Source organism: Pristiophorus japonicus, chromosome 14 (genome assembly GCF_044704955.1).
Source record: "Pristiophorus japonicus isolate sPriJap1 chromosome 14, sPriJap1.hap1, whole genome shotgun sequence".
Taxonomy (NCBI): domain Eukaryota; kingdom Metazoa; phylum Chordata; class Chondrichthyes; family Pristiophoridae; genus Pristiophorus; species Pristiophorus japonicus.
In genome coordinates, this window is record NC_091990.1 from 163,298,650 (window position 1) to 163,319,745 (window position 21,096).

Below are 21,096 nucleotides of genomic sequence, written 5' to 3' on the forward strand. Positions count from 1 at the left end.
TGGCCTCGCCCCTCTCTAGCTCTGTAACTTTGTCCAGCCCTACAACCCTCTGAGATCTCTGCGCACCTCCAATTCTGATGTCTCGCGCATCCCCTATTTTAATCACTCCACCATTGGCGGTTGTCAGCTGCCTAGGTCCTAAATTCCCTCGCTACCTCTCTGTCTCACTTTCCTCATTTAAGATGCTCTGTAAAATCTACCTCTTTGACCAAGCTTTTGGGCATCTGTCCTAATATCTCATGGCTCAGCGGCAAATTTTGTTTAATAACGCTCCTGTGAAGCGCCTTGTGACATTTTACGATGTTAAAGCGCTATATTAATTAACAGCCACCTCGACAAGGAAAATATTACAGTGCTAGAAAGAGAGAATGTCCCTGAGGGATCAAAGTCAGAATCTATTTGATTGGAGTTGAGAAACAATAATACAGCAATATAACTACTTGGTGTATTTTATAGGCCCCCAATTCATGGGAAGGAGACAGAGGAGCAGATTGGCAAAGAAATGACTGAGATGTGCAAGAACTAGAGTAGTGATAATGGGAGACGTAAACTACCCCAATATTGAATGGGGCAGTGACTGTTTTAAGGGTAGAGAAAGGGAGGAATTTCTGAAGTGCGTTCACAAGAATTTTCTTGATCAGTATGTTTCCAGCCCAACGAGAAAGAAGGCATTGCTGGATCTAGTCCTGGGGAATGTAGCGGGTCAAGTGGAGATTGTCACAGTTGGAGAGCATCGCAGGAATAGTGATCATAGTATCGTAAGGTTTAGATTAATTATGGAGAAAGACAAGCAGCAATCTAAACTGAAGGAAGGTTCATTTCAGTGAATTAATGAGGAGCAATCTGGCCGGGGTAAATTAGAGACAAAGAATTGCAGGCAGAAATGCAATGGAGCAATGGCAGCCTTTAAAGAGGAGATGGTTCGAGTACAGAGAGAGCAACCAAAGCCAGAGCTCTCTGAATGATGAAGGCGTTGAAGAGAAGAATGAAGCAGAAAAATAGGGTGTATGACAGATGTCAGCTTGATAATACAAGGGAGAATCAGACTGAATATAAAAAGTACAGAGAAGTGAAAAAGGAATTAAGAGGGACAATCAGACAAAATGAAAATAGATTGGTGGCTAATATAAAAGGCAATCCAAAGGTCCTCTATAGGCATATTAACAGTAAAAGGATTGTCAGAGGAGTGGTGGGCCTGATTAGGGACCAAAATTGAGAACTATTAGTGTAGGCAGAAGACACGGCTGCGGTACTGAATGAGTACTTTACATCAGTGTTTACCAAAGAAAAGGACTTTACCAAAGCTATAGTAAATGAGGCCCCGCCAATGTTCCTGCCCACGCTCCAAACGGCGATCTAGGTTTTGATGACGTCACCCAGTCACCCACCTCAAAATCATCGCACACTTGGAGCAGCTCGTGCTGGAAGTTGTAGTGGTACGCCGCTCCAGCTCTTTTATAGCCCGACCTGCAGAGGTGTTCTCTCGCAGGTTGGGGGGGGGTGGGGGGGGGGGCGGCGCCACGATGTTTTCATCGTGCTAGTGCGCACACTGCGATATCTGTGCGCACTAGGTCCATGCAGCAGAGCAGGTCTCCAGTCATCCTGGTTAACCCTTGCCTCTGGATAAAGGCCTAGCTCTGTCAAGCCCGTGTGGTGGCTGATGTGCAACGGTCACCACAGGTTAAAAAAAATCCATGCACAGGCATCTTCCCCCCCCCCCCCCTCAATTGGAGTTCAGGACTGGAATATCGGGTCCTTCATTGAAACATCTGTGAAGTCATCCTCGTTCGAGGGACCGCCTATGATGATGAGTAAATGAGGAGGTTGCTGGGACACTGGATTAGATAAAGAGGAGGTACGTGAAAGGCTGACAGTAGTTAATATGGATAAATCACCCGGTCCAGAGAGGATGCACCCTAGGTTGCTGAGGGAAGTAAGGGTAGAAATTGCAAATGTGCTGGCCATAATCTTCCAATCCTTCTTAGATTCAGAGATGGTGCCAAAGGACTGGAGGATTGCAAATGGTGCACCCTTGTTCAAAAAAGGGAAGAAGGATAAACCTGGCAATTACAGGCCAGTCAGTTTAATACCGGTGGTGGGGAAGCTTTTAGAAACAACAATCTGTGAGAAAATTAACAGCCACTTGGACAAAGATGGACTAATAAAGAGCCAGCAGATTGGTTAAGGGCAAATCATGCTTGACTAACTTGATTGAGTTTTTTGATGTGGTAACAGAGAGGGCGGATGAGGGCAGTGCAGTTGATGTTGTGTATATGGACTTTCAAAAGGCGTTTGATAAAGTATAACATATTCGGCTTGTTAGCAAAATTGAAGCCCATAGGGTAAAAGGGACAATAGCAGCATGGGTACGGAATTGGCTAAGGGATAGAAAACAGAGAAACCGTTGTGGTGAATGGCTGTATTTTGGACTGGAGGGAGGTATACAGTGGCGTTCCACAAGATTCAGTACTAGGACCACTGCTGTTTTTGATATACATTAATGACTTGGATTGGAGGTACAGGGCACAGTTTTGAAAGTATAGTATACAGTTAGGAAGATAGTAATAGACTTCAAGAAAACATAGACAGGCTGGAGGACACATGGCAGATGAAATTCAACGCAGAGAAGTGTGAGGTGATACATTATGATAGGACAAATGAGGAGAGACCATACATACTAAATGGTACAATTTTAAAGGGGTGCAAGAACAAGAGACCTGGAGGGTGTTTGTGCACAAATCTTTGAAGGTGGCAGGTTAACAAAGCAGTTAATAAAGCGTATGGGATCCTGGCCTTTATAAACAGAGGCATAGAATACAAAAGCCAGGAAGTAATGCTAGACCCATATAAAACACTAGTGCACCCCTAGCTGGAGTATTGTGTCCAATTCTGGGCGCCACACTTTGGGACGAACGTGAAGGTTTTGGAGAGGGTACAGAAGAGATTTACTAGAATAGTTCTAGGGATGAGGGGCTTTAGTTACGTAGACAGATTAGAGAAGTTGGTGTTCTCTTTGGAGCAGAGTAGGCTATGAGGAGATGTGATAGAGGTACTCAAAGTCATGAAGGATTTAGATAGAGTAAATAAAGAAAACCTGTTTCCATTGGCTGAAGGGTCAATAACAAGAGGACTCAGATTTAAGTTGATTGGCAAAAGAACCAGACGCGACATGCGGGAAAACTTTTTTACATAATGAATGGTTAGGATTTGGAATGCACTGCCTGATAGGATGGTGGATACAGATTCAATAGTAGTCTTCATCCACTCACATACCCAGCTCATACCATCAGATACCTGCCTCATCCCCTCAGATACACACCCTCATGTGATGTGATAGTATCTGATGGTATCTGATGATATGAGCTGGATATCTGATGGTATGAGCTGGGTATCTGGGTATGAGCTGGGTATCTGGGTATGAGCTGGGTATCTGATGGTGTGAGCTGGGTATCTGGGTATGAGCTGGGTATCTGATGGTGTGAGCTGGGTATCTGGGTATGAGCTGGGTATCTGATGGTGTGAGCTGGGTATCTGGGTATGAGCTGGGTATCTGGGTATGAGCTGGGTATCTAGGTATGAGCTGGGTATCTGGGTATGAGCTGGGTATCTGATGGTATGAGCTGGGTATATGGGTATGAGATGGGTATCTGGGTATGAGCTGGGTATCTGATGGTATGAGCTGGGTGTCTGATGGTATGAGCTGGGTATCTGATGGTATGAGCTGGGTATATGGGTATGAGATGGGTATCTGGGTATGAGCTGGGTATCTGATGGTATGAGTGGGTATCTGGGCATGAGCTGGGTATCTGATGGTATGAACTGGGTATATGGGTATGAGCTAGGTGTCTGGGTATAAGCTGGGTATCTAGGTATGAGCTGGGTATCTGGGTATGAGCTGGGTATCTGATGGTGTGAGCTGGGTATCTGGGTATGAGCTGGGTATCTGATGGTGTGAGGGTGGGTATCTGGGTGTGAGGGTGGGTATCTGATGGTATGAGCTGGGTATCTGGGTATGAGCTGGGTATCTGATGGTATGAGATGGGCATATGGGTATGAGCTGGGTATCTGATGGTATGAGATGGGTATATGGGTATGAACTGGGTATCTGATGGTATGAGATGTGTATAAGGGTATGAGCTGGGTATCTGGGTATGAGCTGTGTATCTGAGGGGATGAGCTGGGTAAATGATGGTATGAGCTGGGTATATGGGTATGAGCTGGGTATATGGGTATGAACTGGGTATATGGGTATGAACTGGGTATATGAGGGGATGATCTGGGTAAATGATGGTATGAGCTGGGTATCTGGGTATGAGCTGGGTATATGGGTATGAGATGGGTATATGGATATGAGATGGGTATATGGATATGAGCTGGGTATATGGGTATGAGATGGGTATATGGGCATAAGCTGGGTATATGGGTATGAGATGGGTATACGGGTATGAGATGGATGTATGGGCATAAGCTGGGTATCTGGGTGTGAGCTGGGTATCTGATGGTATGAGCTGGGTGTCTGAGGGGATGAGCCTTCAATATACTTGAATACTTGAAGGAGAAAAATTTGCAGGGATATGGGAATTGAGCGGGGGAGTGGCACTAACTGGATTGCTCTTCGAAAGAGCAGACTCGATGGGCCGAATGGCTGCCTTCTGTGCTATATTATTAAGATTCTATGATATAAATACAAGTTATTATAATTTTGACTGGCAGCAAAATTGCTGACGGTAAAATGACATCAGTCAAGATATATAATAGTTTTTGTAGGAACAATGTACAGGATTAGAAGAGACCATTGTGATCTGTTTGACCAGTTCCAATGTTCGAAAACCTTAACATGTTCACCTGCACTAACCCCAGGTTTCCTTTTTTAGTTCTGGTCATTTTTCCTGTAGTCTTCCTTTAAATTCTTCCAGGCTCCCTGTGGCTTGCACCATTTCTGGCCCATTGGAGCCCAGAATGATCCTGGTCCCAGGCCTCTTTTATGGTGCTCTAAATCCGTCACCAGGACGAATGCGTGGGTGGTCTAAAGTGACTCAGCCTCCAATGATTGTTTTTTCCTTCTCTCTGAGGCAACAGCTGAAGTCACCTGACACCACTCCCTGATGCCATGGTTGAAATTGGAGACTCGGCACATGGGAAATCACACAATGAATCCTTTTCTGATCATTCTACCTAAATGCACGCAGCATTAGAAATAAAGTAAATGAGTTGACGGCACAAATCATTCCAAATGGGTATGATTTGGTGGCCATTACAGAAACATGGTTGCAAGGTAACCAAGACTGGGAATTAAATATGCAGGGGTATCTGACGATTCAGAAAGATAGACAAGAAGGGAAAGGAGGTGGGGTAGCTCTGTGAATAAAGGATGATATCAGGGCAGTTGTGAGGGACGATATTGGCTCCAATGAACAAAATGTTGAATCATTGTGGGTGGAGATTAGAGATAGTAAGGGGAAAAAGTCACTGGTCGGCGTAGTTTATAGGCCCCCAAATAATAACTTCATGGTGGGGTGGGCAATAATCAAGGGAATAATGGAGGCATGTGAAAAAGGAACGGCAGTAGTTATGGGGGATTTTAACCTACATATCGATTGGTCAAATCAAATCGCAGGGGGTAGCCTGGAGGAGGAATTCATAGAATGCATACGGGATTGTTTCTTAGAACAGTATGCAACAGAGCCTACAAGGGAGCAAGCCATTTTGGATCTGGTCCTGTGTAACGAGACAGGAAAAATAAACGATCTCCTCGTAAAAGATCCTCTTGGAATGAGTGATCACAATATGGTTGAATTTGTAATACAGATTGAGGATGAGGAAGTTGTGTCAGAAACGAGCGTACTATGCTTAAACAAAGGGGACTACAGTGGGATGAGGGCAGAGTTGGCTAAAGTAGACTGGAAACAAGGACTAAACGGTGGCACAATTGAGGAACAGTGGAGGACTTTTAAGGAGCTCTTTCATAATGCGCAAAAAAAATATATTCCAGTGAAAAAGAAGGGCGGCAAGAGAAGAGATAACCAGCCGTGGATAACCAAGGAAATAAAGGAAAGTATCAAATCAAAGACCAATGCGTATAAGGTGGCCAAGGTTAGTGGGAAACTAGATGATTGGGAAAATTTTAAGCAACAGCAAAGAATGACTAAAAAAGCAATAAAGAAAGGGAAGATAGATTATGAAGGTAAACTTGCGCAAAACATAAAAACAGATAGTAAAAGCTTTTACAGATATATAAAACGGAAAAGATTGACTAAAGTAAATGTTGGTCCCTTAGAAGATGAAAAGGGGGATTTAATAATGGGAAATGTGGAAATGGCTAAGACCTTAAACAATTATCTTGCTTCGGTCTTCACAGTGGAAGACACAAAAACCATGCCAAAAATTGCTGGTCATAACAATGTGGGAAGGGAGGACCTTGAGATGATCACTATCACTAGGGAGGTAGTGCTGGACAGACTAATGGGACTGAAGGTAGACAAGTCCCCTGGTCCTGATGAAATGCATCCCAGGGTATTAAAAGAGATGGCGGAAGTTATAGCAGATGCATTTGTTATAATCTACCAAAATTCTCTGGACTCTGGGGAGGTACCAGCGGATTGGAGAGCAGCTAATGTAACGCCTCTGTTTAAAAAAGGGGGCAGGCAAAAGGCAGGTAACTATAGGCCGGTTAGTTTAACATCTGTAATGGGGAAAATGCTTGAAACTATCACTAAGGAAGAAATAGCGGGACATCTAGATAGGAATAGTGCAATCAAGCAGACGCAGCATGGATTCATGAAAGGGAAATCATGTTTAACTAACTTACTGGAATTCTTTGAGGATATAACGAGCATGGTGGATAGAGGTGTACCGATGAATGTGGTGTATTTAGATTTCCAAAAGGCATTCGATAAGGTGCCACACAAAAGGTTACTGCAGAAGATAAAGGTACGCGGAGTCAGAGGAAATGTATTAGCATGGATAGAGAATTGGCTGGCGAACAGAAAGCAGAGAGTCGGGATAAATGGGTCCTTTTCCGGTTGGAAATCAGTGGTTAGTGGTGTGCCACAGGGATCAGTACTGGGAGCACAACTGTTTACAATATACATAGATGACCTAGAAGAGGGGACAGAGTGTAGTGCAACAACATTTGCAGATGACACTAAGATTAGTGGGAAAGCGGGTTGTGTAGAGGACTCAGAGAGGCTGCAAGGAGATTTGGATAGGTTAAGTGAAAGGGCTAAGGTTTGGCAGATGGAATACAATGTCGGAAAGTGTGAGGTCATCCACCTTGGGGGAAAAAAACAGTAAAAGGGAATATTATTTGAATGGGGAGAAATTACAACATGCTGAGGTGCAGAGGGACCTGGGGGTCCTTGTGCATGAATCCCAAAAGGTTAGTTTGCAGGTGCAGCAGGTAATCAGGAAGGCAAATGGAATGTTGGCCTTCATTGCGAAAGGGATGGAGTACAAAAGCAGGGAGGTGTTGCTGCAACTGTATAAGGTATTGGTAAGGCCGCACCTGGAGTACTGCGTGCAGTTTTGGTCACCTTACTTAAGGAAGGATATACTAGCTTTGGAAGGGGTACAGAGACGATTCACTAGGCTGATTCGAGAAATGAGGGGGTTAACTTATGATGATAGATTGAGTAGACTGGGTCGTTACTCCTTGGAGTTCAGAAGGCTGAGGGGTGATCTTATAGAAACATTTAAAATCATGAAAGGCATAGAAAAGATAGAGGCAGAGAGGTTGTTTCCATTGGTGGGGGAGACTAGAACTAGGGGCACAGCCTCAAAATACGGAGGAGCCAATTTAAAACCGAGTTGAGAAAGAATTTCTTCTCCCAGACGGTTGTGAATCTGTGGAATTCTCTGCCCAAGGAAGCAGTTGAGGCTGGCTCATTGAATGTTTTCAAGTCAAAGATAGATAGATTTTTAAGCAATAAGAGAATTAAGGGTTACGGGGAGAGGGCGGGTAAGTGGAGCTGAGTCCACGGCCAGATCAGCCATGATCTTATTGAATGGCGGAGCAGGCTCGAGGGGCTAGATGGCCTACTCCTGTTCCTAATTCTTATGTTCTTATGTTCTTATATTCTGTGGCACTGAGACCCCATGTTACTTTGTTACCAGTAATGATACTTGAACTTTGTCAGAATCGCCAGTTTTGTATTTGTAAACTAAATAATAGTTTTAAAAAATCTCAGTAAGTAATTGTTAGAAAAGTGGAGAATACAGAAAAGTTGCATTTTACGATATGTTGTTGGCCACTGATCAGTAAAGTGTCTGACTGTAGCTTTGTTCCTGGAAACCAGTGACCAGAGCTCACAAACTACTCCTTGCACATATTGTATCACATCAGGAATGGAATTGGTGGGATTCATTTTTGGCGATTTCACGGCTGTTTATACTAGAATGGGAAAAACATTAAAAAAGGAATATAAAATAGTATGGTGTCAGAGTTTATGAACTAAGCTGGTGAGATTCACGTGAGCTGAGGTTACAGACCAGTTGGCATTCGTTCCTACAGCAAAGGCTAGGAAAGGGTAATGATTGAGTACTGGGCTAAAGGTTGGATTAAGGATTAGGGTGAAGATAAATGTAAGAGTAAGGATAATGGAGTAGTGGTTAGTGTAAAGGTTAAGTTAGTACCCTGTAGCAAGTATTAAAGTATAGGTTATGGCAAGGTTCTGGTGAGTGGTATGAATAAGGTAATGGGTGATGCATGAGTTAGCATAAAGGATAGAGTAATTGGGTCAAAGTAAGGCTTGTGATAAGCACTGCAACTCACAGTTCTACTTGGAAAATATATTTATTGAAACTAACTATTTCTGTGTTGTGTCTGTAACAATTGTGCATTGTGATCAACTTTATAGGTTGTTATAATCAGTACCCTTGACGTTCAATAATATCAATAATAATCAAACCAACACATAGACATTTGATATCTGCATGAGATTGTGCATGATGCTTTACTCATGTACCTATTATTCATGTGTGAGCCTTGATGGTAACTGCTGGGAGGCTACTTCAGCATCAAAGCCAAGCTTGATCCTGTCCTTGGCCATCATTCATATATACATATGATGTAGTAGGGGTCACTGGATAGTACTCGGGACTGGGAATCCAGATTGATTTTTTGTCCTGCTTAACCCAACAGCAGTGAGGCCAATTGTGTGACTCTCAGTCTTGTGCCAGCTGAGATCAGTTAAGACCAGGGATTGAGCCCATTTTTTTTTCCAGATTGCAATGCTGTATTTTCTTGTGTATAATGTGCAATAATTCTGAAGCAGTTTGCCTTTAAAACGACACTGTACCACATGCTACAGTATATATAATGTGCTCTCAAGGTTGCATTCTACCTCCATGACAACATGCACCCAAAACTGTCCAGTTCCTGACCAAAGGTTGGATTAATAGGAATTGAAAAGGTACAGAAGAGGCAATGTAAAATACCATACAGGTGGAGGAAGATCCCACCGACTGCACAGCAAAGCTTAAACCTTTGGTTTAAAATCCGATTGTCCCCCTCGACATTGAATAGCCCAGTTTGGCTTCATTGTTAATGAAGGACATTCGACCGAGATAGGTCTGGATGAGAAGGGGCCGCTCCAGGATCAGCAATCCATTGGCCCGGCCTGGCAGTGGTGCCTCTTTGTGAGCCTTCTTCACGGCTTGGATTAATTCGGTCTTAAAATTCTCCAGCTGGCAGAGGGATGCGATCTTCTCATCTGCATTTGCCATGGGGTGTTGAGTGAAGGTGGCATACGGCATATCGGTGGACCACGGATTCCAGCGGTTAACAAAGGATGGTATATCCCGCTTGTCCCATTGAACGCAAATCCCATGTCCCTCTCTCTTATTCAGAGACTTTAGAGGAAACAGAAACTCTCCAATTGAAATGGTATCCACTGCATTGAGTGAAATTCGAATAACCTGTCGGCAGATGAGGCTGATGAAGAGCAGGGATCACTCAGTGATCAGTACCAGACGCTCCTTCTCATTGTTCCAATGGTCGATCTCTGTCAGCAGCCACACACTCTGCACGCCTCCATCCTCTGTTGGCATGGCGATGGATCGAATATCAGAAACAGCCCTTTCAATGGTCCCTGGCCTGAACAGTGGCTAAACCCACTGAAACATGGAGAGCCTGTTTCTGGCTTGTTTGTGGAACTGTGTAAACTACATACAGATTCCTCTTAAATCATTTCTTGCTTACAAAATGTTCAAATTATCCAGTAGTATGAATTAAGCAATTGTGATGAAACAGAGCACCAAAAAATATAGCAATACTAAACAAGTTATAAAATATCTAGGCAACTAACATGTTTGAAACTTAAGCACTGTACAAGTTATGCAACACAAAGTTCAGTCATTTCATGAAATACCGAACGATTATGGTCTGTTTCCTGCCATTCATCCACAAATTCTCAGTTCCATTTAGCGATAGGAAGAGTTCCAGCTTAGTTGTTTGCACTTTCTTAACAATTGCACATAATACACTGGGTCCACTGTTCCTCGCTCTCACTCTCACTCTCAATAGCAGCAGCATCGTCTGCTAGAGCATCAATCATTTCTCCGTTGGTCAGCAATCTGGATGTCACAGCTTCCTCATCAGCACGATAATGGATACAAAATGCATATCAACTCTTTGCTCAAAGAATAATTGGCAATGGATTCTGCTGTCAGCTACTCCCATGATGATTAGACCATGTGGATTGTCTGGAGAACACCCAACGAAAATGACATGCGTGGCAATCACTTTTTGTACCAAACATTTCTTACAGTACATAAATATCACCAGCATCCATGGTTGGATGATGAACCTCATGTTTGTTTTTTTTAGCTCGGTTACATTTCGATGCAAATACCTCAGGTGAGCTACACAGTTATCAAATTGAAATTAATGGGAATCAGGGGAAAAACTCTCCACTGGCTGGAGTCATACCTAGCACAATGCAAGATAGTTGTGATTGCTGAAGGCCAATCATCTCAGCCCCAAGACATCACTGCAGGAGTTCCTCAGGGCAGTGTCCTAGGCCCAACCATCTTCAGCTGCTTCATCAATGGCCTTCCCGCCATCATAAGTTCAGAAGTGGGGATGTTCGCTGATGAGTGCACAATGTTCAGTTCCATTCGCAACTCTTCAGATAATGAAGCAGTCCATGCTGCATGCAGCAAGACTTGGACAACATTCAGGCTTAGGCTGATAAGTGGCAAGTCACATTCACGCCAAACAAGTACCAGGCAATGACCACATTCAACAAGAGAAAGTTTAACTACCTCCCCTTGACATCCAATTACCATCATCAATCCCCCAATATTAACATCCTGGGGGTCACCAGTGACCAGAAACTTAATTGGACCAGCCACATAAATACTGTGGCTACAAGGTATTCTAAGGCAAGTGTCTCACCTCCTGACTTCCGAAATCCTTTTCACATCTACTAGGCACAAATCAGGAATGTGATGGAACACTCTCCACTTGCCTGGATGAGTGCAGCTCCAACAACACTCAAGAAGCTCAACACCATCCAGGGTGATTGATTGATTGACTGACACCCTATCCACCACCTTAAACATTCATTCCCTCCACCGGCGCACCGTGGCTGCAGTGTGTACCTTCTACAAGATGCACTGCATCAACTCGGCAAGGCATCTTTGACAGCACCTCCCAAACCCGCGACCTCTACCGCCTAGAAGGACAAGGGCAGCAGGTGCATTTGAACACCATCACCTGCAAGTTCCCCTCCAAGTTACGCACCATCCTGACTTTGAAATAAATTGCCATTCCTTCATTATCACAGTGTCAAAATCCTGTAACTCCCTACTGAACAGCATTGTGGGGGTATCTTCATCACACAAACTGCAGCGGTTCAAGAAGGCAGCTCACCACCACCTTCTCAAGGGCAATTAGGAATGGGCAGTGACGCCCACATCCCATTAATGAATCCAAAAAAATATCAAGGCAACTACTGTGCCTTGCGATGCTGCACTTTTGTCAGTAACACAGCCACTCCTCAAAGAGACTGAGATATCCAGGTCTTTTTGTAGATTACAGGAAGAGCAGCAACACAAGGAAAACAATGTTTTTAGAATTCCAATTCACCAGCAGCTTTCTTTTCTCCCAGTCATTCTAGCAGAGGTTTTCAATTGAGCAGTTTTTGTTCATGATTGGGTGCCGCTTGTAAGGAAGGCCATTTCTTCAGCTTTAAAAGATGTATTGGACTAGATTGCTTGGTGACTTTTGAAGTGCTTAACACATATTGCAAAACAAGGTTCATACACCTTTTCAGCAAGCTAAGGTTGGATAGCCCAGTAAGCTGCTCTGCATGCTTGAACCTGCTCAACAAAGCTGATTTGACATGAGTATTAAACTGGGGTGCACATTTTCTTCTTTTGGCTGCAAACATTCTGCTGGTAGTCAGTGGTGATGCGCTGCATGTTTTTCAGGTATTTGTAGAGGGTGAAAGGAGTACAGGTACAGTGTGGAGAATCCGGAACCTTGAGCCCAGATTCGGGTATTTCTGCATTTCGGAATGTCAGAAAGGCAGGGGGGCCCCGCGGAGGTGGTGTTCGGGCGGGCCGTCGAGGAGGCCCCGAGGTAAGGGCAGTGGCATTGAGGCCCCGGGATGAGGTGTGCAGAGCGAGCAGCGGCGAGGCGAGGTCCGAGATTGGGCAGTGGCGGGGCCCCGAGGTCGGTGGGTCCAGATTCCGGAACATTTTACAGATTCCGGATGATCCCGTCACCGAACATCCCGGAGTCCAGATTCTGGAACTCCAGATTCTCGACGCTGCACCTTTATTATATTTCAGTGCCATAACTTTTGCTAGGGAGCTTCTTCACATATTTGATGATCTTCTATTTTTTCTCAATTGTAAAGGTCTGGTACTAATGGCTAGCCATTCTGAAGCTCCTCTGAAGCCGCTGCCTATCTCCAATCAATGATGCATTACGTGCAGGTAGATAAGGGCTGCCACACCCCGGCACTTAATTTTGATTACCAGGTTGAATATGAATTAACCATCGCATTTCACTGGTGAAGCTCTGTTTGAGTTGGGAATTTAATAACATAAAAGGACAAGAAATCTGTCAGAAATAGGAGCAGGATGCTCAGACAATGAGTATATCAGGACTGAGATCGAGCTCCTTGAGCCTGCTCCACCATTCAATAAGATCTACATCAACTCGACTTTTCCGCACTATTCTCATATCCCTCGATTCCCTTACTGCCCAAAATCTATCGATCTCAGTCCTGATATACTTATTGTCTGAGCATCCACAAACCTCTGGGCAGAGAATTCCAAAGATTCCACAACCCTACAAGTGAAGAACTTTCTCTTTATCTCAGTCCTAAATGGCTGGTCCCTTATCCTGAAACTATGCTCCTTAGTTTTAGACTCTCCAGCCAGGGAAAACAGCCTCTCAGCATCTACTCGGTCAAGCACAATAATTTTTTTACGTTTCTGTGAGATCACCTAAGCTCCAGAGAATACAGGCCCATTCTACTCAATCTCTCCTCATAGGACAGCCCTCTCATCCCAGAAATCAATCTAGTGAACTTTTGTTGCACTCCCTCTAAGGCAACTACATTCTTCCTTAGGTAAGGAGAACAGAATTGTACACAATACTTCAGGTGTGGTCTCACCAAAGACCTATATAATTGCCTCAAGACTTCCTTACTCTTGTACTCCAACCCCTTTGCAATAAAGTCCAACATACCATTGGCTTTTCTAATTGCTTGTTGTACCTACATGTTAACTTTGTGATTTGTGTACAAGGATCCCCAAATCCTTCTGAATACCAACATTTGCTAGTCTCTCACCGTTTAAAAATATTCTGCTTTTCCATTATTCACACTTCCCCACATTATACTCCTCTGCCACCTTCTTGCCCAATCACTTAACCTGTCTATAACTCTTTGCAACCTCTTTACGTCCTCAGCACAGCATCATTCCCAACCTACCTTTGTATCATCAGCAAACATGGATATATTACACTCGGTCCCCTCATCTAAGTCATTGATATAAATTGTAAATAGCTAAGGCCCAAGCACTGATACTGGTGCCATTATACTAGTTTTACCCAAAAGGTCATCCCAAAAATGACCTGTTTATTCCTACTCTGTTTTCTGTCATTGACCAATCCTCAATCCATGCTAATATACTACCCCCAATCCCATGAGCCCTAATCTTGTGTAGAAACCTCTTGTGTGACCCCTTATCAAATGCCTTCTGAAAATCCAAATATACTACATCCACTGGTTACCCTTTATTTACCCTGCTAGTTACATTCCCAAAATGCATTAATAGATTTGTCAAACACGATTTCCCTTTCATAAAGCCATGTTGACTCTGCCTAATCATGTCGTGATTTTCCAACTGCCCTGTTACCATGTCCTTAATAATAGATTCTAGCATTTCCCCTATGACTGACGTCAGGCTAACTGGCCTATAGTTCCTGCTTTTGTCTCTCCCTCCTTCATTGAATAGCGGGGTTACATTTGCTACCCTCCAATCCAAGGGAACCATTCTAGAATCTAGGAAATTGTGGAAGATGAAAATCAATGCATCTGCTATTTCTGGTACTACCTCTTTTAAAACCCTAGGATGTAGGCCATCAGGTCCAGGGGATTTGTCAGCATTAATTTATCCAGTACTTCTTTACTAATATTAGTTACTTTAAATTCCTCACTCTCGTTACACCCTTGGTTCTCCACAATTTCTGGTATGTTCTTTGTGTCGTGTACTGTGAAGACAGACACAAACTATTTGTTTAATGTCTCGGCCATTTTTCTCATGTCTCTGCCGCCTATTTCCACCTCTATAACATCGCCCGTCTCCGCCCTTGCTTCAGCTCAACCGCTGCCGAAAACCTCATCCATGCCTTTGTTACCTCTAGACTTGACTATTCCAACACACTCCTGGCGGGCCTCCCACATCCTACCCTATGTAAACCAGAGGTGATCCAAAATGCGGCTGCCCGTGTCCTAACTCACACCAAGTCCTGCTCACCCCTGTGCTCGCTGACCTACATTGGCTTCCGGTTAAGCAATGCCTCGATTTCAAAATTTTCATCCTTATTTTCAAATCCATCCATGGCCTCGCCCCTCTCTATCTCTGTAATCCCCTCCAGCTGTCTGTACTTCTCTAATTCTGCCCTCCTGAGCATCGCCAATTATAATCGCTCAACCATTGCCTTCTGTTGCCTGGGCCCCAAGCTCTAGAACTCCCTTCCTAAACCTCTCTGCCTTTCTACCTCTCTTTCCTCCTTCAAGACGCTCCGTCAAACCTACCTCTATGACCAAGCTTTTGGTCACCTGCACTAATTTCTACTTATGCGGCTCGGTGTCAAATTTTTATCGCATAACACTCCGGTGAAGCGCCTTGGGATGTTTCACTATGTTAAAGGCACTATATAAACACAAGTTGTTGTTGCCTCTAAGGAACCCACATTTATTTTTGCTAATCTCTTCCTTGCAAAAGCCCTTACAATCTGTTTGTATATTTCTTGCTAGTTTACTCTCATTCTATTTTCTCCCTCTTTATCAATTTCTTGGTCATCCTTTGCTGATTTTTTAAAACCCTCCCAATCCTCAGGCTTACTGCTCTTTTTGGCAACATTGTAAGCCTCTTCATAATATAAGGTCAAACATGGCATAGAATATAAGAGCAGGGAGGTTATGCTTAAATTGTACAATACTTTGGTTAGGTCACAGCTGGAGTACTGTGTGCCATTCTGGTCGCCGTATTATAGGAAGGACATGATTGCACTAGAGAGGGTGCAGAGGAGATTTACTAGGATGCTGCCTGGAATGGAGAATCTTAGTTATGTGGACAGATTGGATAGGCTGGGTTTGTTCCCATTGGAACAGGAGGTTGAGAGGAGACCTCATTGAGGTGTACAAAATATTGAGGGGCCTGGACATAGTGGATAGTAAGGGTCTATTTCCATTGGTGGAGGGGGCTATTATGAGGGGGCATAGTTTTAAGGTGGTTGGTGGAAAGTGTAGGGGATTTGAGGGGGGGTGGGGGGGGTTTCTTTACGCAGAGGGTTGTGGGGATCTGGAACTCGCTGCCTGGAAGAATGGTAGATGCAGAAACCCTCAGCACTTTTAAGAGATGGTTGGATGGGCACTTAAAAGTGCTGTAACCTGCAGGGTTACGGACCTAGAGCTGGTAATTGGGATTAGACTAGATGACCTTTTGTTAGTCGGAGCAGATACAATGGTAAGTACTGCAGGGAATAGAATATTGCCAGGGTGACCTCCTGGACTAGTTTCGATCGCCTGGATGGGTCGGAAAGGAATTTTCCCAGATTTGTTTCTCCCTAAATTGGCCTGGGTTTTTATCTGGTTTTTGCCTTTCCCAGGAGATCACGTGGCTCCAGTTGGGGTGGAGTGTAGATGTTTTTAGTATAAAGGGTGTTGCAGTTGTGTGGGGCGGACTAGTTGGGCTGGGTGCTCTTTGCCGTTCCGTTATTGCTCTTGGGTTTATATGTAACCTTCAGGGCTGCTGACCAAGGGCCGTGCGGCTCTTTGTCGGCCGGTGCAGACACAATGGGCCGAAATGGCCTCCTTCTGCGCTGTAAATTTCTCTATTTCTATGCAATGTCAAACTATCCTTAACTTCTCTAGTTATCCATGGCTTGATCACTTTTCCAGTGGAGTTTTATTCCTCAAGGGACTACATATTCTTTAACAATTATGAATTCTTTCTTTAAATTTTTGCTATTGCTTAGCTACCTTCATATTTTTTAATCTAATTTCCTAATCTACCTCAACTCACCCCTCATACCTCCGTAGTTGGCTTTGTTTAAATATGTTTAAATTTAAGACTCTAATTTTGGATTTAACCACATCACTTTGGGGATCACTATCCCAGAGGATCCAAATTGACTAATAACTCAAATAAAGAGGTAAGAATTCAGCAAATTTTAAATGCATTTTCAATGAGATGTATTTTTTTTACATGACTTCGATTCCAATTAACAGTCAGTTTGAATAAAGCATCTTTAAATTAAGAGTAGCCTGTAGTAAGAAGCTTGCTGAATGTGATTCAAGCTACTAGCCTCAGCCTGCTTCCACTCAATAATGCCAGCCCACCCATTCAAATTAAAGACCCCAGGCCCACCTATCAAATGAAATACTGCATCCGCATTTTAAATCAAAACCCCTAGCCCCAGCTGTTCCTTAACTAGGTTCACACAACAGCACTTTCTCTATAGTGGAGATTTTCTGCAGGTGTTCATGCAGCAGATTTCATAGAAATCCATGAAATTTTCAGCACAGAAGGAGGCCATTTCGGCCCATCGTGTTCGTGCTGGTCAACAAAGAGCTATCCAGCCTAATCCCCCTTTCCAGTTCTTGGTCCGTAGCCTTGTCGGTTACGACACTTCAAGTGCATATCCAAGTACTTTTTAAAAGTGGTGAGGGTTTCTGCCTCTACCACCCTTTCAGGCAGTCAGTTCCAGACCCCCACCACCCTCTGGGTGAAAACATTTCCCCTCAAAACCTCTCTAAAACTCCTATCAATTACTTTAAATCTATGCCCCCTGGTTGTTGACCTGTCTGTTAAGGGAAATAGGTCCTTCCTATCCACTCTATCTAGGACCCCCATAATTTTATACATCTCAATAAGGTCTCCCCTCAGCCTCCTCTGTTCCAAAGAAAACAACCCCAGCCTATCAATTATTTCCTCATAGCTATAAATTCTCCAGTGCAGGCAACATCCTCGTAAATCTCCTCTGTACCCTCTCCAGTGCAATCACATCTCTCCTGTAATGTGGTGACCAGAACTGTACACAGTACTCTAGCTGCAGCCTAACTAGTGTTTTGTACAGTTCAAGCATAACCTCCTTGCTCTTGTATTCTATGTCTTGGCTAATAAAGGCAAGTATTCCGTATGCCTTCTTAACCACCTTATCTACCTGGCCTGCTACCTTCAGGGATCTGTGGACCTGCACTCCAAGGTCCCTCTGTTCCTCTACACTTCTCAGTGTCCTACCATTTAATGTGTATTCCCTTCCCTTGCCTTGTTAGCTCTCCCCTCTGTGCCACCCTAAAGTCTACAAAGACAGTTGTCCTCATTAATTACCACAAGGTAGGTTGGTGGTATAATAATAAGTACAGGCAGTTTCGCTGTAGTATCAGCAGATCTTCCTGGCTTACATTTTTCATCTTTTAAAATTTTTTTTCATGGGATGTGGGCGTCGCTGGCAAGGCCGGCATTTATTGCCCGTCCCTAATTGCCCTTGAGAAGGTGGTGGTGAGCAGCCTTCTTGAACCGCTGCAGTCCATGTGCTGAAGGTACTCCCACAGTGCTGTTAGGGAGGGAGTTCCACGATTTTGACTCAGTGACGATGAAGGAACAGTAATATACTTCCAAGTTAGGATGGTGTGTAACTTGGAGGGAACTTGCAGGCGATGGTGTTCCCTTGCACCTGCTGCCCTTGTCCTTCGAGGTGGTAGAGGTCGTGGGTTTGGGAGGTGCTGCCAAAGAAGCCTTGGCGAGTTGATGCAGTGCATCTTGTAGATGGTACACACTGCTGCCACAGTACTCCAGTGGTTTACGGAGTGAATGTTGAAGGTGGTGGGTGGGGTGCCAATCAAGCGGGCTGCTTTGTCCTGAATGCTGTTGAGCTTCTTGAGTGTTGTTGGAGCTCACTCATCCAGGCAAGTGGAGAGACTTTGAATGTCGTCCAGGACATGCTGCATGCTGGCGTGGACAGCTTCATTATATGAGGAGTTGCGAATGACACTAAACACTATACAGTCATCAGCGAGCATCCCCACTTCTGACCTTATGATGGCGGGAAGGTCGTTGATGAAGCAGCTGAAGATGGTTGGGCCTAGGACACTGCCCTGAGGAACTCCTGCAGCGATGTCCTGGGGCTGTGATGATTGACCTCCAACCACCACAACATAGTTATGTGTTGTGCTAGGTATTCTCTAGCCAGTGGAGAGTTTTCCCCCTGATTCCCATTAACTTCAGTTTTACTAGGGCTCCTTGATCCCACTTGGCCAAATGCTGCCTTGATGTCGAGGGCAGTCACTCTCACCTCACCTCTGGAATTCAGCTCTTTTGTTCATGTTTGGACCAAGGCTGTAGTGAGGTCTGGAGCCAAGTGGTTCTGGCGGAACCGAAACCGTCCATCAATTTGCTGATGATTGAGAGTGGACTGATGGGCTGGTAATTGGCTGTATTAGATTTGTCCTGCTTTTTGAGGACAGGACATACCGTGGCAATTTTCCACATTGTCGGATAGATGCCAGTGTTGTAGCTGTACTGGAACAGCTTGGCTAGAGGCATGGCTAGTTCTGGAGCACAAGTCTTCAGCACGACAGCTGGGATGTAATCGAGACCCATAGCCTTTGCTGTATCCAGTGCGCACAGACGTTTCTTGATATCATGTGGAGTGAATCGAATTGGCTGAAGACTGGCTTCTGTGATGGTGGAGACATCAGGAGGAGGCCGATATTGATTATCTAGTTGGCATTTTTGGCTGAAGATGATTGCAAACGCTTCAGCCTTGTCTTTTGCACTCACATGGTGGGCTCTGCCATCATTGAGGATGGGATATTCATGGAGTCTCCTCCACCTGTTAGTTGTTTAACAGTCCACCACTATTTACGACTGGATGTGGCAGGACTGTAGAGCTTTGATCTGATCCGTTGATTGTGGGATCACTTAGCCCTGTCTATAGAATGCTGCTTCCACTGTTTAGCATGCATGTAGTCCCGTGTTGCAGCAACCCAGGTTGGCACCTCATTTTTAGGTACATCTGGTGTTGCTCATGGCATGCTCGTCTACATTCTTGTACCACTAAATATTGTGGTTAGGAAGCTTTAAAAGTAAACCCCAACATTAATTTTAAATTAATTTGCCCCAAAATGTGCCTGTCCCTTTAAGAGCATACAACTTAGCTTTAATGTCCATTGTGAAGAGGCAGAATTAAAGCTAGATGTTACTTCCTTGTTAATGATGACATTGGCATTTTGTGCATGAATATTATTTGCTGCTGCTGGGGACAGGGGTCATTGCATTTTTCATCCAGAACTTTTAATGCAAGAGGGAGTTAATGAAGTGATGACATCATAGAACCATTGCATTACTGTTTACAAAAAATGTCAGGGTTTCTGAAAATTAGTGTTTCAGACAATAAGATTGATGAAGGGACTTTGGTTACAGGTCTGACCACTACCCAACAGCCAGTGTATGACACTCTTACATCTTTATTTACAGAATGAAATGATTTACATTTCACCCCGCAATGAAGAGGAATACCAGCTGCTTGGGGATAATGATATTCTGGTAACTCCTTTCTTTTTTTTCACACTAAAGCTCTAATTAAACAAATCATAAGAAGATAATGAATATTACTGAAGGACAGATGAGCAGGTGTCCCACTGCCACTCACTCACATTGGTGTGCACTATAGAAGAGTAAATGCCCCAGTGATGTTCAGTGATATTGCTATGTACTGTAGAAGAGTAAATGCCCCAGTGATGCTCACTTATATTGCTATATACTATAGAAGAGTAGGTGCCCCCTATTTTTTCCATTACTCTGGTCCATTGAATGCTCCCATTTAAGCACATCATTGGTTAGATGGAGAGCAACACTCCCTCCATACCACTCATAAAGCTCTTCCAAGTAAAGTAGTTATATACAGAATACAACTCACACTATACTGCCCCGTTAAACAGTCCCAAGTTAGTTACAACATAAATAAGATGCAGAGTAAAACTTTGTCTACAGAGTTCCAGCAAGTACTGTCAGGTCAGGAACAGCACGAGCCTTTAACAGTGACCTATCAAACACTATAAAACCAAGTTTAGGATAGTTTTGAGCTCCCTCTACATTGTCCAATCATGTGCTTTTGGGTTTGATGCAGAAAATAGTTCCCTTTACACTGTCCTATCAAACACTTTCAGGTCAGGTAGAAAACAGGTTCAAAGCAGAGTATAGTTTCATGTGCATTTCCTCATCAACTATTCTTTATTAGGTACAGCAGGAGTTTGAGCTCTCTCTACATTGTCACCTTAAGCACGTTTGGATGTAGTGAGTTGCAAATTAGACCTCCCTCTACTCTGCACCAGCAAACATGTCTGAGCT

The 21,096-nt window shown here is 43.9% G+C and overlaps 1 protein-coding gene and 1 pseudogene across 1 annotated transcript in view; one reads left to right on the plus strand and one right to left on the minus strand.

Moving 5' to 3' along the window:
• The window catches only part of ano9b (anoctamin 9b), a 202,344-nt gene that overhangs the window by 35,131 nt on the left and 146,117 nt on the right, over positions 1–21,096 (plus strand). Inside the window, exon 2 of the mRNA XM_070898654.1 lies at positions 20,224–20,292. Within this exon, the coding sequence (XP_070754755.1) occupies positions 20,224–20,292 (69 nt within the window). The remainder of the gene's footprint in view (positions 1–20,223; positions 20,293–21,096) is intronic.
• LOC139279530 (tumor protein p63-regulated gene 1-like protein pseudogene) lies at positions 9,365–10,094 on the minus strand (annotated as a pseudogene).